Source organism: Saccostrea cucullata, unplaced genomic scaffold, assembly GCF_032062105.1.
Source record: "Saccostrea cucullata isolate Sc308-1 unplaced genomic scaffold, CSIRO_AGI_Scuc_v1 ctg1670, whole genome shotgun sequence".
Classification (NCBI taxonomy): domain Eukaryota; kingdom Metazoa; phylum Mollusca; class Bivalvia; order Ostreida; family Ostreidae; genus Saccostrea; species Saccostrea cuccullata.
In genome coordinates, this window is record NW_026938074.1 from 79,910 (window position 1) to 98,559 (window position 18,650).

General features: G+C 33.1%; 1 protein-coding gene across 5 annotated transcripts in view; it reads left to right on the forward strand.

Moving 5' to 3' along the window:
• Positions 1 to 18,645, forward strand: part of LOC134249372 (cadherin-like and PC-esterase domain-containing protein 1) — a 28,119-nt gene extending 9,474 nt beyond the window's left edge. For all 5 annotated transcript variants that reach the window (XM_062731727.1, XM_062731730.1, XM_062731731.1 and 2 more), the window contains 18 exons: positions 192 to 279; positions 529 to 673; positions 1,571 to 1,748; positions 2,323 to 2,480; positions 2,849 to 2,921; positions 3,516 to 3,644; positions 3,830 to 3,928; positions 4,334 to 4,554; positions 6,417 to 6,487; positions 6,640 to 6,666; positions 7,058 to 7,250; positions 12,832 to 13,000; positions 13,193 to 13,322; positions 13,714 to 14,071; positions 14,622 to 14,723; positions 14,885 to 14,972; positions 15,559 to 15,705; positions 18,006 to 18,645. In XM_062731727.1, coding sequence (XP_062587711.1) covers positions 192 to 279; positions 529 to 673; positions 1,571 to 1,748; positions 2,323 to 2,480; positions 2,849 to 2,921; positions 3,516 to 3,644; positions 3,830 to 3,928; positions 4,334 to 4,554; positions 6,417 to 6,487; positions 6,640 to 6,666; positions 7,058 to 7,250; positions 12,832 to 13,000; positions 13,193 to 13,322; positions 13,714 to 14,071; positions 14,622 to 14,723; positions 14,885 to 14,972; positions 15,559 to 15,705; positions 18,006 to 18,155 — 2,526 coding nt within the window. In that variant the 3' untranslated portion in view covers positions 18,156 to 18,645. The remainder of the gene's footprint in view (positions 1 to 191; positions 280 to 528; positions 674 to 1,570; positions 1,749 to 2,322; positions 2,481 to 2,848; positions 2,922 to 3,515; positions 3,645 to 3,829; positions 3,929 to 4,333; positions 4,555 to 6,416; positions 6,488 to 6,639; positions 6,667 to 7,057; positions 7,251 to 12,831; positions 13,001 to 13,192; positions 13,323 to 13,713; positions 14,072 to 14,621; positions 14,724 to 14,884; positions 14,973 to 15,558; positions 15,706 to 18,005) is intronic.
• Positions 18,646 to 18,650: the final 5 nt, after the last annotated feature.

Here is an 18,650-nt window from a genome sequence, read left to right on the forward strand (position 1 = left end):
CATAGCAAAACATAAACACTGCCATTATATTCATATGGGAGGTGGGGAGTATCATTTAGTGAGCTCATTGCTCACAGTACATCTAGTTTTGATTTATCTGGTTTTTCTGATTTACATTGAATTTCTAATTTACTTTGTTATTTTTGTTTTACTTTGTATTTTTGTTTTATCTTGTATATTTTGTGTTGTAGATTAACTCCATACAGAGCCTACAGCGTGTTGTGGCTGATCCTTCTCTCCTCTGTCGTATACAGAAAATGCAGAATGCATTCTCTAAAGGTTTGTCTGAATTATCAAGTATTTAGCTGCTGGTATAATTTATTCTTGATTGTCAAACTATATAAACAATCATGTGATCGGAGTATTAAATATAAGTTTATTTGTTATGGAAACTAAGGTAAAACTTAAATATAGTTCACTATGTATCTTTGATATTTTGACTTTAAAATTGAAGAAACATTGATGTTTTATTCCCACATTATGACATTTTCAAACAAAGTACTGAATGTCATTTTACTCTGCTTTCAGTGAGAGTAGGGGACAGAACTCTGTGCTATGTCTCACCACACAGGAGTACTGAGATGAAGGTTGACTCACACAAGAAAGATCAGGACTATGTGTACTTACACAAGGATGACGGAATCACTATACATAAACAACCATTAACACTGATGTAAGTACTGTTATCACTTAATAATGGTCATATTTTTTGGAAACTAAATTAAGTACAATGTACTACATGTTATACAATTGTGTTAAGCTACTGGCTATAGAAATTTAATTCTCTGGTTTTCAGGCCAATTTTCTCTAAAACAGATATGGGAGGGAGGCATTTTATTTATCATTTTATTGGCAATAAAAAAGATGATGGCGGTATTTTTTTATTTTAATTTTCGAATTTTCTTTAAAATAATGAAAAATTTTTTTGTTCAGGTATACTTCCCATGTCTGATCAAAGGGTTTGCATTATCCATTGCTTAACAACATGTGAACATCGTAGACAATGTCTTCTAATTTTTTTTTAAAACGAAGTAGCCGAATTGCCAAATCTCTTTGCAAATGACTACCAGAAGCAATATTTGAGTACTAAACTACGAAAAAGTGAGGACGGAACTTTTTTCAGCATTGGTCTCCACAATACCAACTTTTTATTTTATAAAAAATACAATAAAATAAGTAATGCAGCTACCTCAAAATGGATGTGCGTGAGCCTGAAAACCAGAATTTCAATTTCATATAGCCTAATCAATACTATGTTTAAATATTTGTTTCATGTGCATAAACCTTCATTCATTATTTTTCAGAAAATTGACAAAAACTTAAGGTTTCACAATTAAAATTTATTGTTTAATAAGATAAACCTTTAAGTTCGTACAGGTAATTGTGTTCAGTTATTAGGCGTATCTGCTTCTGTGATTGCCTTTTATCACTGGTACACTGGAATTAATTAAGTTTCTTTTGTTTGATGATAAATTTTATGAAAGAAATCTGATTAATTACATTTTTGTTGGAATAAAATTTAAAGCATATTTTGTGCTTATAATCACTGTAATAACACAAATGTTTTTAGGGAAATGATTACTGGGAAAGTAGAATGGCGAGTTTCCCCTGGAGTGCTGACATTAGAGGGTGCTCCTCTCTCCCTAAATCTGGCTGTTCTTATTACCTCCCTGTCCCCACTCAGGGCCTATCTTCACTCCAGCTGTCAGGTGTTCACCCTCAGCCAATCAAATAGGAGTAAAAGGGAGGTAAGTAGGGAATGATCATCTCAAAACTGGGTCATAAGACACAATGAACTCAAATTTAGTTTCATTGTAATCAAACTCTACAAAGAAGATAATGAAATGTCTTCAGTTAGGAGTTTGTAAAAGTTCCATTGCATCCAAGATTTTCTTATAAGTGTGCTCTTTATAACTGAGTTTTACTGTATATCTAAACCTTGTGAATGTATACTGTTGCCATGTATCTTTGATACTGTAGATCACTAAATTTTCGCGACACCTTATTTTCGCGAGATAGTCATTGACTCTTGATTAGCGAGACAAAATTTTCACGAATTGTGGTTATTGCTCTATATGATCTTAAGAAATACTATTATACGCGAGAATTATATTTTCGCGAGTACACTGCCTCGCGTAATTACGCGAAAATAAAGTTCTAGCGAATAAAAAGTGATTTACAGTAATTCAATACATGTATAAATATTCACTGACTATGAACAATTTATACATGAATCATTGATTAAAAAAAACAGATACATGTAGATTATAGGAGAAAAAAAATAAAAGTTTACTGTAGCCCTTAATTAATACTTTATGACAGGATTTGACCACACTGTGGCACGTCCGTCAGAGTATCCAGCAGAACTTTGAGGAGACGATGGCCAGGCTCTGGTGGAAACAGCTGAGGAGGGGGGTGCTAAACGGACTCCTGACAGCGGAGCTAGGGGTATGGACGTCAGGGGCAGATAACCCCTGTAGGTGAGTCTGACAGGGGAAGTACTGTTGTTAAGAAGTTGTGGGGATAGAAACAAATTGATTTTCAATTACTTCTAAATCTTGCTATTCATTCTTCAGTGTAGATAAGTTTTCTATGTTATCTTCTTTGTATGTTATAAGGAGTTATCTCTCTTGGGAAAGAATAATTTTATTTTTACCTGAACTTAAATAATTTTCATTAATAAATATGCAAAAAGTTCACTTTCTTGAATGTTTAGCTTAATATATGTGAGTTTTCATTCCATCCTTTAACATGTATCAGAGTTTAACATTTTGTATTATACATTTTATTCCTTCTTTTGACATGTATCCAAGTTTAACATTTTGTATTATACATTTTATTTGACCAGATGTAGCAGGTGCTTTCAGAGTCTGTCGGTGGATTTGGTGTTTACCAATGAATTTCAGCCAGTCATATTAAAGGTAAACAAAAAGGCAGATACATGTTTTACTAAGCATTTTAGTTTGCTCGGTGATTAGAGACTATATACATGCTTCTTAGTCATTTGGCATTTCATTGGTATATTTAAAATTAATTGCTTTCAATTGTTAAAATCTGATTAATTAAATAGAGTCTCCATGCAGTATCTTTTGGAAGTACCCATGGCCTATGAAATATATCTAAAAGAATCCTTTGAAACATAAAATGTAGTATGGATGGAATATCTCTTAAATAAGACAAAGTTTGCAAAAAAAAATATTGATGCATGTAATTGATTTTCTCATTATTGCATTACCTTCATATTCCCTCACCCCACATGTGGGGCCGGTTTTACAAAAGGACTTACGACTTAAGACCAAATTTAATTCTTCATATAACATTTTAATTAACATTATATCGGAAATTATTTTTAACTTTTTAAAAGGAAGGTGTTAAGATATTTTTACACAGATAATTTAAAAGAAAATTATTAATTTTGCAAAATGTTACAACAATCTGAAGTTTTTGGTCTTAGTCGTAAGTTCTTTTGTAAAATGAGCCCCTGGTGCATTGATGCTGCTGTTTTCTGTATGTAGATTGAGTCATTGGACTACAGAGCGATGCCTCGGGACATTAAGAATGATGTGGTTATGCTGACGTCCTACAGAGAACCAGCATTTGAGGAGGTCGTAAGAGTAGCTGGGAATATTCAACCCCAGAAAATGGTGAGATTTAGGATTGCTTCAGGCAAAACAATATTTTGGGTTATATTTTAAATCTCGTTTTATTAGCATTCGGTTAGTTTTGTGTAATATTTTAACGAAATATACATGTTTTTTTCTGCTGTTGTAAAATACCATTGAATGTTTTTATTTTTCCCTTTACCATCAGTATATTTTATCCTTGACAGCATTGCAGATCGGAGTTATCTCCCTGCCTGCAAGATTCGGACCTGACCTATATACTGGACACTAGGAGGGAACTGAGGGCCCCGGTAGATTTCCTCAGAGTAAGAACATTCTCTTGTTTTATCAAAAATATCCCATCTATCATTTTATAGCATAGGAAGAAAGACACTTCAGTACTGAAGTTCATTGGTTGTATGCACAGATAGTTCTGGAAGGAAGACTTGACTGCTTTCACATACATGAATTTTGTCTAAATATAATTGAAGTATAGACTTCATGTGATACGATATATTTACATGTACTTAATTGTACCTCTGTGTATGCAATACAATTTGCATATGTAAATTTCCTTACGTGTATATACAGTATGAAATTGTTTTGCTTGAAGAATCTTGAATTATACTGAAGTGTGGATATATGTTAAGAGGTGTTGAAAAAAATACACAGCCAAAATGTTATATGATTTCAGAAGATGTCAGAGAATAATTAAATAATTTTTTCTGTAGCTGTACCCTTCAGTATCAGAGGACTACAGTCATATGATGGACTATTTTCTCCATTTATTCTTCATGGATCAGAGAGGTTCTAAATCTTCCAATGTGACCAGACAGCCACCAAGCTGTCATTTTACTCCGGAGGTACACCAAGTTATAGAGGAAGCCGAGAGGAGTTATCCACAGGGCTCTAAAGGGGGACAACTCAGGCCAAGTCAAAACAAACCAATGTTGTTAGTGCATCTCAGTATTTCTTTTTTTTTACTTTTTTAGCTCACCTGAGCCGAAGGCTCAAGTGAGCTTTTCTGATCACATTTTGTCCGGCGTCCGTCTGTCCGTCTGTCTGTCTGTCTGTCTGTCCGTCTGTCTGTCTGTCTGTCTGTCTGTCTGTCTGTAAACTTTTCACATTTTCGACTTCTTCTCAAGAACCACTGGGCCAATTTCAACCAAACTTGCCACAAAGCATCCTTGGGTGAAGGGGATTCAAGTTTGTTCAAATGAAGGGCCACGCCCTCATTCAAGGGGAGATAATTGGGAATTAATGAAAATTTGGTGGCATGTTTTAAAAATCTTCTTCTCAAGAACCACTGTGCCAGGAAAGATGAAACTTATGGGGTAACATCCTCAGGTAGTGTAGATTCAAATTTGTTCAAATCATGACCCCCGGGGGTAGGGCGGGGCCAAAATGGCCGACCAAAGTTTTACATAGAAATATATTGGAAAATTCTTTAAAAATCTTCTTCTCAAGAACCACTGTGCCAGGAAAGATGAAACTTATGGGGTAACATCCTCAGGTAGTGTAGATTGAAGTTTGTTGAAATCATGACCCCTGGGGGTAGGGCGGGGCCAAAATGGCCGACCAAAGTTTTACATAGAAATATATAGGAAAATTCTTTAAAAATCTTCTCCTCAAGAATGACAGAGCCATAATTCATCAAATTTATATGGAAGCATCCTCAGGTAGTGAAGATTCAAGTTTGTTCAAATCATGACCACCGGGGGTAGGGCGGGGCCAAAATGGCCGACCAAAGTTTTACATAGAAATATATAGGAAAATTCTTTAAAGATTTTCTTCTCAAGAATGACAGAGCCATAATTCATCAAATTTATATGGAAGCATCCTTAGGTAGTGAAGATTCAAGTTTGTTCAAATCATGACCCCTGGGGGTAGGGCGGGGCCAAAATGGCCGACCAAAGTTTTACATAAAAATATATAGGAAAATTCTTTAAAAATCTTCTTCTCAAGAATGACAGAGCCATAATTCATCAAATTTATATGGAAGCATCCTCAGGTAGTGAAGATTCAAGTTTGTTCAAATCATGACCACCGGGGGTAGGGCGGGGCCAAAATGGCCGACCAAAGTTTTACATAGAAATATATAGGAAAATTCTTTAAAAATCTTCTTCTCAAGAATGGCAAAGCCATAATTCATCAAATTTATATGGAAGTATCCTCAGGTAGTGAAGATTCAAGTTTGTTCAAATCATGACCCCCGGGGGTGGGGCGGGGCCAAAATGGCCGACCAAAGTATTACATAGAAATTAATGGGAAAATTCTTTAAAAATCTTCTTCTCAAGAATGACAAAGCCATTATTCATCATATTTATATGGAAGCATCCTCAGGTAGTGAAGATTCAAATTTGTTCAAATCATGACCCCAGGGGGTAGGGCGGGGCCAAAATGGCCGACCAAAGTTTTACATAGAAATATATGGGAAAATTCTTTGAAGAATAGCAAATCAATGATTGATCATGGGATTACTTTTGGATTTTAACTTTTCAATAATAAACCAATTTCTACTTTTTCTAAGCTACAGTACTCAGGTGAGCGATGTGGCCCATGGGCCTCTTGTTGCTCTTATACTAAGAAGAATTGATACATGTTTTTTATTTCCTAACCTGTCTATTGTAAAAATTATGCGAAATTTATTTTCATGAAAGCTTTCACATAATTTTACAAGGATGAGGATGTAAATGACTTTTTGCACCTGAAAAAATATTTTATCAACAAACTTTAAATGTTCTTATCATTTATGATTTTGTTTCCACTTCAGTAGACAGTTGTTTCTTTTCTTTTATGCATATTTTTTTTCAGTTTGTCCAGGAAACTTGATGCCCAGTTTTCAGAAGATAACATTATTAATGAAGAAGAAGTGCCCACATCTGGTAACTAGCAGTAAATTTGCTATGTAAAACTGTTAAAATTCAAAATACAATGTAATTGAATCAATGAGAGAAATTAATCAACAACAAGTTGAAGGGTTTTGGAGTAGAATAAAAATAAGAATTGTGTATACTATATATTTGCTGTTTTGTAGGAAAGCTGACACCAAATTGTAGCTCAGGTAATTTGCTATTTTTTAGTGCTGGATAATTAGAAGGATAAAAAATAACTAGAACTGATCATACACAAAAAGTATAATTTAATACAATCATATGTGTAACTTTTGAACCATTAAATAGAAGTATTCTTTTTATTTAATTTTTTTTTTTTAATTTTAAAATTATTTTAACTTTAAAATTTTAGGAAAAATATGCACGTAAATTTTTGTTAACTATTTGTAGAATTTGAAAATAACAAATCATGAATAATCAGAATTCACAAGAAGACTTCACTGCCCTAGGTTGATGGAACAGGAACAATTGTCCCATTACCTTAAACCTTAGTTAGACCATTAGATCCAAAAATTCCATGAAATACCTATTATTTTTTCTTAAATTTCTCTTCATCTTTAGATCCCAGAGATTTGTCCCTGTTATCCCACGTCTCTCTATCCCCTCCCTCTATCCAGCTGACCCCAGAGTTTGACCCTCAGCACACATCATACGAGGCCCAGACAGACTATAACACCATAGTCTTCTCTATAACAGCCATCACCAGGCATTGTAACACCACGGCAAGATTTCATACATCAGATGGAGATGACAGGTAACATAGAAAAACTCACATCATTAACATTTTGTCTTTCTCTCATTTTTAATAGCCAATATTAATTCATTACGGCCATAAAATTTAAACTTTCTCAAACTTTTCCTATAAAAATATATGTATAGATAAAGTAGAAGTATATTTATTTAGAATTGATATCAATGGCCCTTATTGCTAAAATTTCTTACAAATTGGACTTAAATTTCACCTTTCTGTAATTATTTAGCTCTTTGCCCCTTGTGCTGTCTGTGACGTAATAGTAGCATTAGATTTGTTACTTTTTGATGACGTTATCCTTTTCCCCGCAGCGCACTTGCGATTACGTGCTGAAAAGACGTGGTTTTAAAAATAAATATTTACACGGTGTGAGTAGCAAATGTTGCCGTATATATCGCCCTAATATTTATACAATCATCTGTAAAATGAATTCAAGTATTTTGATGATGACTTAAGCCTGTTTATTTTGTTTAAATAATTCTTTTTTGTGGACTTTTACAAACTTGATAAATTCTCATAGCTTACAAGTAATCTAAATCTAAAACTTTGTTTAAAATAATTGTTTGAGTTTCCAGACAGGATGTCATTTTTATGCCCGGGTTAAAAATGACAAAGACACAAGTATTTTTTTAGGACAAAAAAGGAGATGTAGCTTCCAGCACAATTAACTGTTCGAGAGATTTTTTTTAAATTTAAAAAACTATTGTTGGAATATTGCTTAATTTCTATTGAACGATACTACATATGTATAGCGCATTGTCCATGGAAAACATTTTAATTTTTAAAATACATGTAGTAAAAATTTAACTGATCACATCTTCTTATTAATATTTTGGCTGATTTACGGATGAAATACTGCCGTCAGATAATAGGCATTAAAATAATCAGTCTTTAAAAATTAGCAGTATATAGCCTAATTAGCTATACCTTGCTAGCCAAGGGTTTCCGACCTGAAATCAACTTAAATGGAGATGTGAAGCGCATCGGAATCCCTTGGCTAACGAAGATTATAGGATCTTTACACCCATGTTTGGGTTAAAAATAAAGAAAAAACTTCGGAGGGCCGGGACTAAAGGCGAATTAATACCGGTAATAAAAAAAAAACAACGAAAAAAAGTTTTTTTTGGAATTAATAGAATTTTAACAATTTTTTAAAAGCAATAGAATAGTTTACAAAAGAGTCCACAAACTCCTCGGACGTAGCGATCGAGTACTCAATATTTTTCCGATGCTGTCCGAAGTATTCCGATTATTTGTGGAGCAAATCAGGCAGTACTCTTAAAAATCAGGCAGTACTCTTTAAAATGTTTCTATGGAAATGCATTAATTGTAGCTGTATTTATTGAGAAATATAGAAAGTATTTCTACAATTTTTCCAAAAGTTGCCGTATCAGATTTCTATGACGATGAATTTTATGAACATGCGGCATCGATGTACATGAAAACTTGTCCACTTCTATGTACAAAAGATAGCGTATTTATATAAAATTTAATCAAAGTTGTAGAAATTAAAGTCAATAAGAAACTTTTGTGATTGCTTGCCGGTTATCCCATGATCATCATATTACTATCTAGTATTAAAATATACAAGTTAACGGCAGAAAATAAATAATTAATTGTACGTGTTTGTAAAAGATATACAATTCTGACTGAAAAAAAATGATATTATTAAATCAAAAAGGAGAATAAACAGGTAATTTCAATAGTTTGACTGCAGTCTTTTTCAGTAGCAAAAAAATTAATTATACATGTATATTCTACCCCCGGTACTTATATTTCCGACATTACATAGTTAATGACAGTTTATAGATTTATTTTCCGACATTTATGAAAGATTAAATTCCAGATAATAAAACTGGGACCGAAAACTTTCTTAATTGAAAGTTGAAATCATTATCTTTGAACAATAAATCAATGACAACAAAAACTTTTTTTTTTTGTATTTTTTGTTTTTGTTTTTTTTTTAATGGAATTTAAATTTGAGATCAGTATCATGTGTCTCTGGCATCATTGACATAATATAGAACAAGTGTAGTTGATTTTCTTTTTTGATTAATCGATTATTCATAAACTTGGTAGACATAAAATGCATATCCCCCCCCCCCCCCCCCCCCAAAAAAAACTGCAAAAATAATGTGTCGGAAATGCTGAACATTTCTGTGATGAAATGAAGTAAATATAAAATTTCAAATCAGTCCTTCTATTTAACAAGATAGCTGTTGATCGAAGAAAAAAAATGCCGGAAATTCTTAATATTATAATAATATGATTTCGGAGATGAAATGCAGGGAATTATTTAGATCGCTGTTGGTCAAAGATGTGTAACATCCCATCAGACCACATCGTCGTCCTTTTCTTGAAAGTTTACGTCGCCTAATAAGATTTTTCAAAACCTGTAATTTCTAGTGTATGCAGTGTTGACATACATGAACCCACAGGGTATAATATATATTCGTGTGAAAGCGGCTGATAAGTGAATATTTTTAATTAATATTATACGGACAATATAAACGTACTCGAGGCGGATCAAGGAATATTCCTATGGGACTATATACCCACTGATAAAACTAATCACATATGTCTTTTAATCATATCCCCGCTGCGAAAGAGAGAGGGGGGTTACTATTTTACCCCTGTGAGTTTTTCCGTCTGTCTAGCTGTGTGTCTGTCCGTAAAAAAGGTTTTTGGTCGCAGTTTTCTCAGCAACTACGCAGTAGTCATTAGAGTTGATTTCAGCACATTCGTTAGAAATTTGTTAGAAGTTAGAAGTTAGAAAAATAACTGTGGCATGACATATGGTGGAATTCATCGTTCAAATCTGATGTCAACTTCCCGTTTAACCGTGCGTCTGTCCGTACAATACATAATGTCACAACTTTTTATCGCATTTTTCTAAGCAACTACTCATTGCAGGTTCTTTAAATTTTAGCACAATCTTTGCAGTTGAGACATGCCATATAGTGAGATTTATTTTTGTATATGAATTGATGTCAACTTAATTCGAATTTTAATTTTTTATCGTGCATTTGTGAACGTGTGTAAACATAATAGTGTATACTCACATTAGAGCAGGGTATTATTCGCGAGCATTGGCTCACCGACTTTTCGTTTGTTCTGCTTTTTTTTAAAATATCAAACAAGTGTGCAGTATACTTGCATAAAATTTTCCCAGAATACCTTGTTTTAGAAATCAAGACACACGATCGAGTAAGAGCAACACTTTTTCTTTTAACAACATCGGAAACGTTGATATGATAATGAGATCAATCAAATTAAAAATTTAAATCAACCTCTTTTTCAAATTATGATATTTGTTGTTCCTTTATCTTGTTCCTTTCTATTTGTGTATGTGTATTTTTTCTTTGGATTTCTGTGTAAGGCGGAAAAAATCAGATTAAATAATTGTATTTTTACGAATTTAATTTTAAATCGAACAAGTAATAAGATTACATGAGATTACATGTAACATTAGATTACATGTAAACTGGAACAAAGCTTTATTCTATGACCCAAACCTCTTTTCTCTTCAGTTGTATGATTATGTATTAACTTAAATATTCCTTTGTAATTAGGGCCCCGCAAGGATTTGCGGGTGCCCTATAGTAATCACTCTGTCCGTCCGTCTGTCTAGCTAGCTGTCCGTCTGTCACTCTTCCGTCCACAAATTTTCTGTTTTTTTCTAATAACTTTTTTTAAGGTTGCCCAATCAGGTTCAAATTTGGTATGGTAGTTCAGTAGGCAGAAATACATATTTTGATGCTAAGTTTGGTTCTCTGTGTCTTCTGGTTTGGAGCTGGGGTGGTGGGGTAGATTCCTTACTATGCAAAAGAATGAATGGGCAAAGAGAGATAACTGCTGAGAATGTTGCCATTGTAAACTGGGAAGGCTGTGCAATTTGTCCTTTGGGATTAATTAACCTTCCACATGAAGAAAATCCTAAGCATTATCTTTATCTGTCGAATTGAGATTAATTACTCTACCAGCCTCTGTCTTCAATGAACTTTGTTTTGAAGTTAAGGTCAATTTTGAATGATGTGTACATTCTGTGAAATATGGATTTAAAATAATGTTCATACTTTATATTGGTTAAAATACTGTACACATATTTAACATAATTTTATTGAATCCTAAAATCAAGATATATATTAAGATATCCTTTTTTTATTATTACTACTTTATTTTTTAATTATTTATTTAATTTAAATTTGTTTTGCTGCCTTAATGCTGTTAATTTTAACAGGTAATCAGATAATAACCCCATTCTGTCAGTGCTGAAAAAAGTTCCTATTGTAAATTTATATAGAAGAAAAGGATGGGAGAGCAATACAATTAATCCCCTGGGATTAATTATCTTGCTTGCTGCAGAAAATTTAGAGGCTTATCTTTATCTGTCACATGAAGATTAATGAACACCTTTGTCTGCAACTGATGTTTGTTTTGAAGTTGAGGTCAACCCTGGGTGATATTTGCATTCACTGAAGGCTTGCATTTTATAAAACACCTGCTTAAATCTTTTTTAAATACACATTAAATTTAGTTTTTTTTTTAATAAGACATGAGGTTTTCCCTATTTTCTGTTAATACAAGGTTACTATTTACAGGTTTTTGGACATTTGAAATTTTAAAAATGCAGTTGTTACTTATAATCTTCATATATTTAAAAAAATGTAATCAAGTAAAACTCTCATTCAATGAGGTTCACCCTTATATTTCTACCCCTCAGCGGGGCCCTTGCTGACTGGTCAGTTTTCTAGTTTTATACGGTCCTTCTGTCGATTTCTGCATGAGCTTTTATCAAACATTTACATAAAAAAAACATTTGTCGAATTTGATAAATTCTGGACCAAGGGTCCCATCTCGCACAAGATTGAGGGACTTCCACTTCACCAAATCAGTTGATCAAGTGCTTGGCTTATTTAGTGTCAAAGGAAAGACCTTGATTTGTCTCGCATCCCAAGTTTCGTCAAATAAATCGAGCGACTTGGACATATTAAAATGAGAAAAAAATTCTTATTTGCGAAAGATATTAGAATGGAATTACAAATTTTATTTTCTAATCATTTATTATCATACCATCAAAACTTAACGCGTTATCAGAGCAGAAAACGTCAAAAACGAAATATGCGTTAAAGTGCGTGATTGCGGGGCAAAGGTATATGCGTTAAAATGTGTGATTGCGGGGCAACGGTATATGCGTTAAAATGCGTGATTGTGGGGATGGGGGTTAGTTTATAAAGATATTTTTTTCTAAATTACAATTTAATCATGAAATATGAATAAAATGTAAAAGAAAAATAAGTTTTTGTAGCTTAGATAATTGTTTTACAAAGGGGAAAATTTTAGTCTTATTCGTAAGTATCTTTGTGAAAATTAAGGGCCGCAGGACCTTTATGATTTTCTCTATGACTCAATGACAAACAATGTTTTCTGGTATTTTTGCTATTAAAAAATACATGTATTTCTTTAAATTAAAGCTATACTAAGTGAAGGAATGAATGTTTTAGGACTTAATAAAGTGATTTGTAGCTTTAATTTATGTTGGTATAGGAGAAAACAGGATAAGAGTACATGTAGTGTTTTGCAGATTTATGAATTACACCCTTGGTTTAGGAGAGAACAGAATAAGAATACATGTAGTGATGGCATCACCGCCAGGACCACAGCCAATCAACACATATATTATCATAATCTGGAGAAGAGGGAGGGGAATTCCCCAGCCCCGACCCTCACTAAGAGTCTGTCAGCTAACTCAGGTCAGATTTCCTCTATTTTGTTTGTGAAAATAAATTTGTCAATGATTTTAAATATGTTCAAACTTAATAAGAATTGAATCTAAATTTTGAAAATTTGAAGTAATTTTTGAAATTGCTTTATATTACAAATAAAAATGTTGATTATAGTGTTTGGATGGCTTGTGATAAGACATATTGACTTGACCTTTGTAGGATTGTGAGCTGAGGTATTCCCCTGGGGAGAACTGCGGACTACGAGCCGTCACAAGGTTTAGATCCTGGAGACTCTACCAGCGACATTCATCACAACTTCCTGTCTGTCAGCCATCTGATTATCAGGGGGGTAAGCACTGAGTTGGTCTGCTGAATTATTATAGTTCAGTTTGTCAGAATGAGCTGATGCCTGTGATATTTAACACCTGCATGAAAAGCCGATAGCATTGATGAAGAGGGGGGTTGCTGAAATTGTAATAAAGTCTTTGATGGCTATAACAATGTTGTTGAAAAAAATAAAATGCTGTTAGATTTTTTTCTTTTTATGCTTATCTTGGGGAGATCAATGTAATGTGTCACAAACTTTCAAATTCACATTCACAAAAATATATATGTTATACATCTGTACCAATTGCAAGTAATTCTTAGAATACAACATCATGAAAGTATAATGTGTTTGCTCATTTGAAATCAATTAAAATTTTAGGAGAATTATATGAATATATCTGTTTAAATTTTAGCCTCATGGTTTGTGCCTTGTGAAGACTGTAAAGACCCCCACTCCTGTCACTGGGGGAGTGCAGCATGGCAGACAAACATTTGTCAGACTAAGCTTCTGAATGACCTAGAAATTAGTTCCTGTTTTAAAGGAAGAAAAGTGCTTTTTATCGGAGACTCCACAAATCGGGGAATCATGCATTATATCCTGGAGAAGATAAATGGTTCTCTAACAGAATGGGACAAAACTCATAATCTTAAGCTCTACAAAAGCATAAATGGAAATCAAACGGATCTGAGCTTTTCATATTACCCGCAATTCTGGTTACCAACCAATCACAGACCAGCATTTGACAAGGCAGTATTCCAGCTGATCAAATGGTATATGGATTTTTTGTGCTTAAAGTTTCTAATATATAATATTTGATGTAAAGTACTGTAGATTAGAGTATAGGACATGTTAGGCCTGAATTGTTGAACAAATGGAACTTGATCCAAGTTAATTGTTTGTGACTCCCAAAACTATGCCTTGCTCCAATAATGAATATATAGTTCTGTAGATTGCTTAATTCTCACAAAACTTTATTTTTGCTAGATATAGTCATGAACTCTTTATATGAGGGAAACAACATTGTAATAAATTGTGGATATAGGTCTGTATAATGTTTAAGAATACAAATATTTGTGAGAATGACTTTGTGACTACACAGTGTCTCGCATAATTACGTAAAAATGAAGTTCTTGGGAGTAAAAAGTGATTTACAGTGTACCAACTCTCTGCATGCTTCAACTAATCAAAGCTGTATGGTCCTTTTTTTGTGGTGGGTATTTTCTCATCTTTACTTAAAGGTTGTATGTATCTTTGATTGTATGTTGTTGCTCATGGCCTATTTGTTAACTGTGATACTGATAATTGAATATTTTTTATTAGGACCCAGCCATTACGAGATGACAACAGCACAGTGCTGGTTGTCGGGGGTGTTCATTGGTTGGCAAGACATCATCTGGATCTCATCATCAAAGCTTTAAAGAGGTATCATCCTAATCTAAAAGATTAAATCTTAATTTTTCTGCAAAATTCAGCTTAAAATAGGGAAAAAAATGATCTTCCTTGTCAGAGATATAAACTTGAATTTAGAAAGAGCAAAGTAATTGCAGACAAAATAAATTTCTTGTTTTAATGATATTTTCCAGAGAAAATTTATCTAACATCAAGCTCATTGTGAAAGGACTGGGTTCAGGATTCCACCAACATGTTAATGGTGTTCATTATCTACCACAGGTAATTCCAGCAATTTGGCAATTGTAAATTTACTTGAGGACAGCTGTCTTAATTTGATATATTTAAACATTGCATTTTTAAACACTGTATTTCATACAGTGCCAAAGAACATTGTAATGAGTTCATAAACATGTATAAATGATAATAATCAAATTCCTACTTCCCTAAATTCAAAAGACACAAGTTAAATTTAACCCTCAGAAGTAAATCTTGCAAAGTAGGTCAAAGGTCAAGGTCAGGTGAACTTTTATGCTGATATTTTTCAAAATGTTTAATGACAAACAGTGCACATTCTGAATAGGATAGAATTACCTCTTAAATCTAAAAAAGAAGTTGTATATCAACACTGCCAGCTATTTCAAAAAGTAGGTCAAAGGTCAAGTTCAAGGACAACAAGGTCAAAAACCATGAAGGTAAAATACAAAAGCCACAATTCCAGACTATATATGTGCAAATTATCAAATTTATATCTCTTACTTTACAGTTCTCAGGTTAAAAAGTGTGATAGAAGGATGGGGGGTAAAGAGTTCCCTTAATGCCACTCTGGTCTGCAGTGGAAACAATATTGTAATTTTTTATGTTTCAGACTGACATACAGAAACTTGTACTGAGAGAAAGAGAACTAGAAAAACATAGCAGGAAGCTAGGGTTTGAATTCATCAAAACATTTAATATGACAATGGCCAGATTCAAAGACTTTCTACAGGGAAAATGCGCCTGTCATTTCCATAAGGTAATTGTGTGAGAAAGTGATATTTTAATGACCTACTATACACTAGTGAAAAGCTTTTTAAATAGACTAAAAAAAGATAGGGTGTAAGGTTGAAGACACTGGGTTACTGTTAAATCACATGCATTGTATTTTCATGGGGTCAAATTTTTGTGGTTTGAGAAAAATCATGGTTTGTGGGGATTTATTTTCATGGATGAAAAATGGATGCTTAGTAATGTATTTTAAATTTTAACTCTTGATACCTCAGAAACATTAAAAATTAAATCCCAACAAAAATTTGCAATTTCACAGTATTTAATTTCATCATTGATAATTTGCAAGATAGTTAAAGGCTTAAAGCTCACTTTAGTTAAAAGCTCTGATATTCCTGAACCCCCACCCGCCTTTGCCCCCTCATCTGTAACATTTTTCAAATTTTTTAAACTTCTCAAGAGCCACTGGTCCCATTTTAATCAAAATTGTTACCAGACACTCTTAGGTAAAGGGAGGTTTAAATTGTTGAAATGAAGGACCAATTCCCCTTCCAAGGGGATATAATGAAGAAAAGACACAAGGTGGGGTCATTAAAAAAATCTTAAAAACCTCTGGGCCAGAAAAGCTGAAACTTGTGTGGAAGCTTTCTGAGGTAGTGTAGATTCATTTTTTTTGTCAAATTATGGTCCCTGGGGATAGGATGGGATCAAAAAAAGGGAACTAAAGTTTAACATTTAAATGAAATGGAAATAAAATCTTAAAAATCCGGTGAAGTAAATCAGGACCAAATGTAGCTTGGTGAACATTTTACCCTATGGACGTCTTGTATTAAGGTTATCCAATCCTCAGGTTCTGAAAATCAGGCATTGAGTAATTGAAAAGGCTCTCAAAGATGTCTCTAAATTCTCAAAGTAAAATGTATATACCCACGGTGTTTCTTTAAACTTCAGCCCCTTGGGGATCCGGGTTAGAATAGGTCCTCAGTACCCCCTTGCTTGTCGTAAAAGGCGACTAAATGGGGCGGTCCTTCGGATGAGACCGTATAAACCAAGGCCCCGTGTCACAGCAGGTGTGGCACAATAAAGTTCCCTCCCTGCTCAAAGGCCGTAAGTGCCGAGCATAGGCCTAAATTTGCAGCCCTTCACCGGCAATGGTGACGTCTCCATATCAGTGAAATATTCTGGAGAGGGACTTTAAACAGTATACAATCAATCAATCTTTAAACTTCATCTTCAAATTTAATCATATTATAAAATATAGGGAAAATTAATAAATCTCAAATAACTTTTCAGGAAATGCAATTAGAACTACCTACTGCTATTTTCTAATTGATAATTGATCAAGAAATACATTTTAGGAATAAAAATCATAGGTATCCAGGCTTTTAAAGATAATTGCATGATTTTTACACTCATTCAGTACTTTACTTTCTCAACTTACTTCCATCGTTTCATATTGCATAGTGTATGAAGTGTTTCCTTTCAAAGAAAACACCGTAAATCACTTCTAATTTCAAATCATGTTTATTAACATTGGTAACTAAGGCTAAATTAAAAGAACTTTGATTTTTTTTAAATATGCAAGTTTTACTTAGTTTTATGAGGTACAAATGTCAACTTTTTTAAAAAACCGTTTTTTAAAACTTAAAAGAACATTGAATCATAGGTAGAGGCATAAAATGAAAATTGTTGCATGAAAAAATTTCAATTTCAAGCTTTATTTTACGACTTTTTGAATTAATTTATAAATTAAAGAGTTATCCTTCCTGGCTGAGGATCAGATATCCTTAAATTTAGATTTAATGTGATATCTAAATGCTTATATGATTTGTAGCCATGCTAATTTTTTCCCCAAACAAAGTAACCATAAGAAGTTGTACAGGTCAAGGAGCCTATATATACTGTTTAATTAATTTTATGTGCTTCGTAGCTACATGTAGCTAGAGATCGAAATCACTGTTAAATATACTGAGACACTTTGAACATACACGAAAGCTGTTACGTCTAATTTGGATGTATTAGGGTCGATTTAAAAACAACATAATAACTAGTAGGCAATATGTAAGTATTTGTCAATTGTATTACTGTAAACGTATTACATTTAGCGGTGCATTCCATCTAGCGATTTTGGTGGAAAGCAGAGTCCGCTAATTCAAGTACATCGCTAAGTCTTGTATATTAACTTTTATAATTAGCAACTTCAGACAGCGCTAAATCAAATCTACGCTAACTTGTAGAAAATTGAATTTCCGCCAAATATCATACAAGCCAAATGTAATACATTTACAGTATTCTGTTTTTATCCTGAAAGAAAGCCATTTTTTGTAGCTTTCAGAAGTCAAGGATGCTGGCTCAGAGAAAACAGTTTACCATGTTCAGGGTGAAATAAATGAAGTCTACTCACAAATGGTTATCAATAGCATATGTAGAAATGGAACTTATGGAAAAACAACAAGATATAGTATTGATTTTACCTGAAGCTGAAGAAATCAGTTCTGTTTTGCATGAAACAGGCAATGTCCTCATTAAAAAAAAACATTAAAGGAGTCTTATGACAGGGGTTTTATGTCTGAAAACTACCTTTTTGCTGGTTTTTTTTTTGCAGAATATTATAGTTTCAGCATTATAAAAGATCAAAGCTAATTTGAACTCACACTGATAATTGGTATAGATTGAACATCAAGGAATCTGCTGTCAAAGTTATATCTTTTTATAGACTATAAAATTATGTTCTAAAACTATAAAATTGTGTTCTAAAACTATAAATTGTGTTCTTAAAAATTCAGAAATTGAACTATGCTACTGTTTTTTTACATTTACTATTGTTTTGTAATACTGGATATTTCAGGTGTTATCAAAGTGTTATTTATCTATATAATGTAAATTGTTACAGAAACCACTGTTTTAACCTCATTTACAATTGTTATAATTTATTATAAGAATTTAATAAATGTTTTTGGAAAACTCACTTTT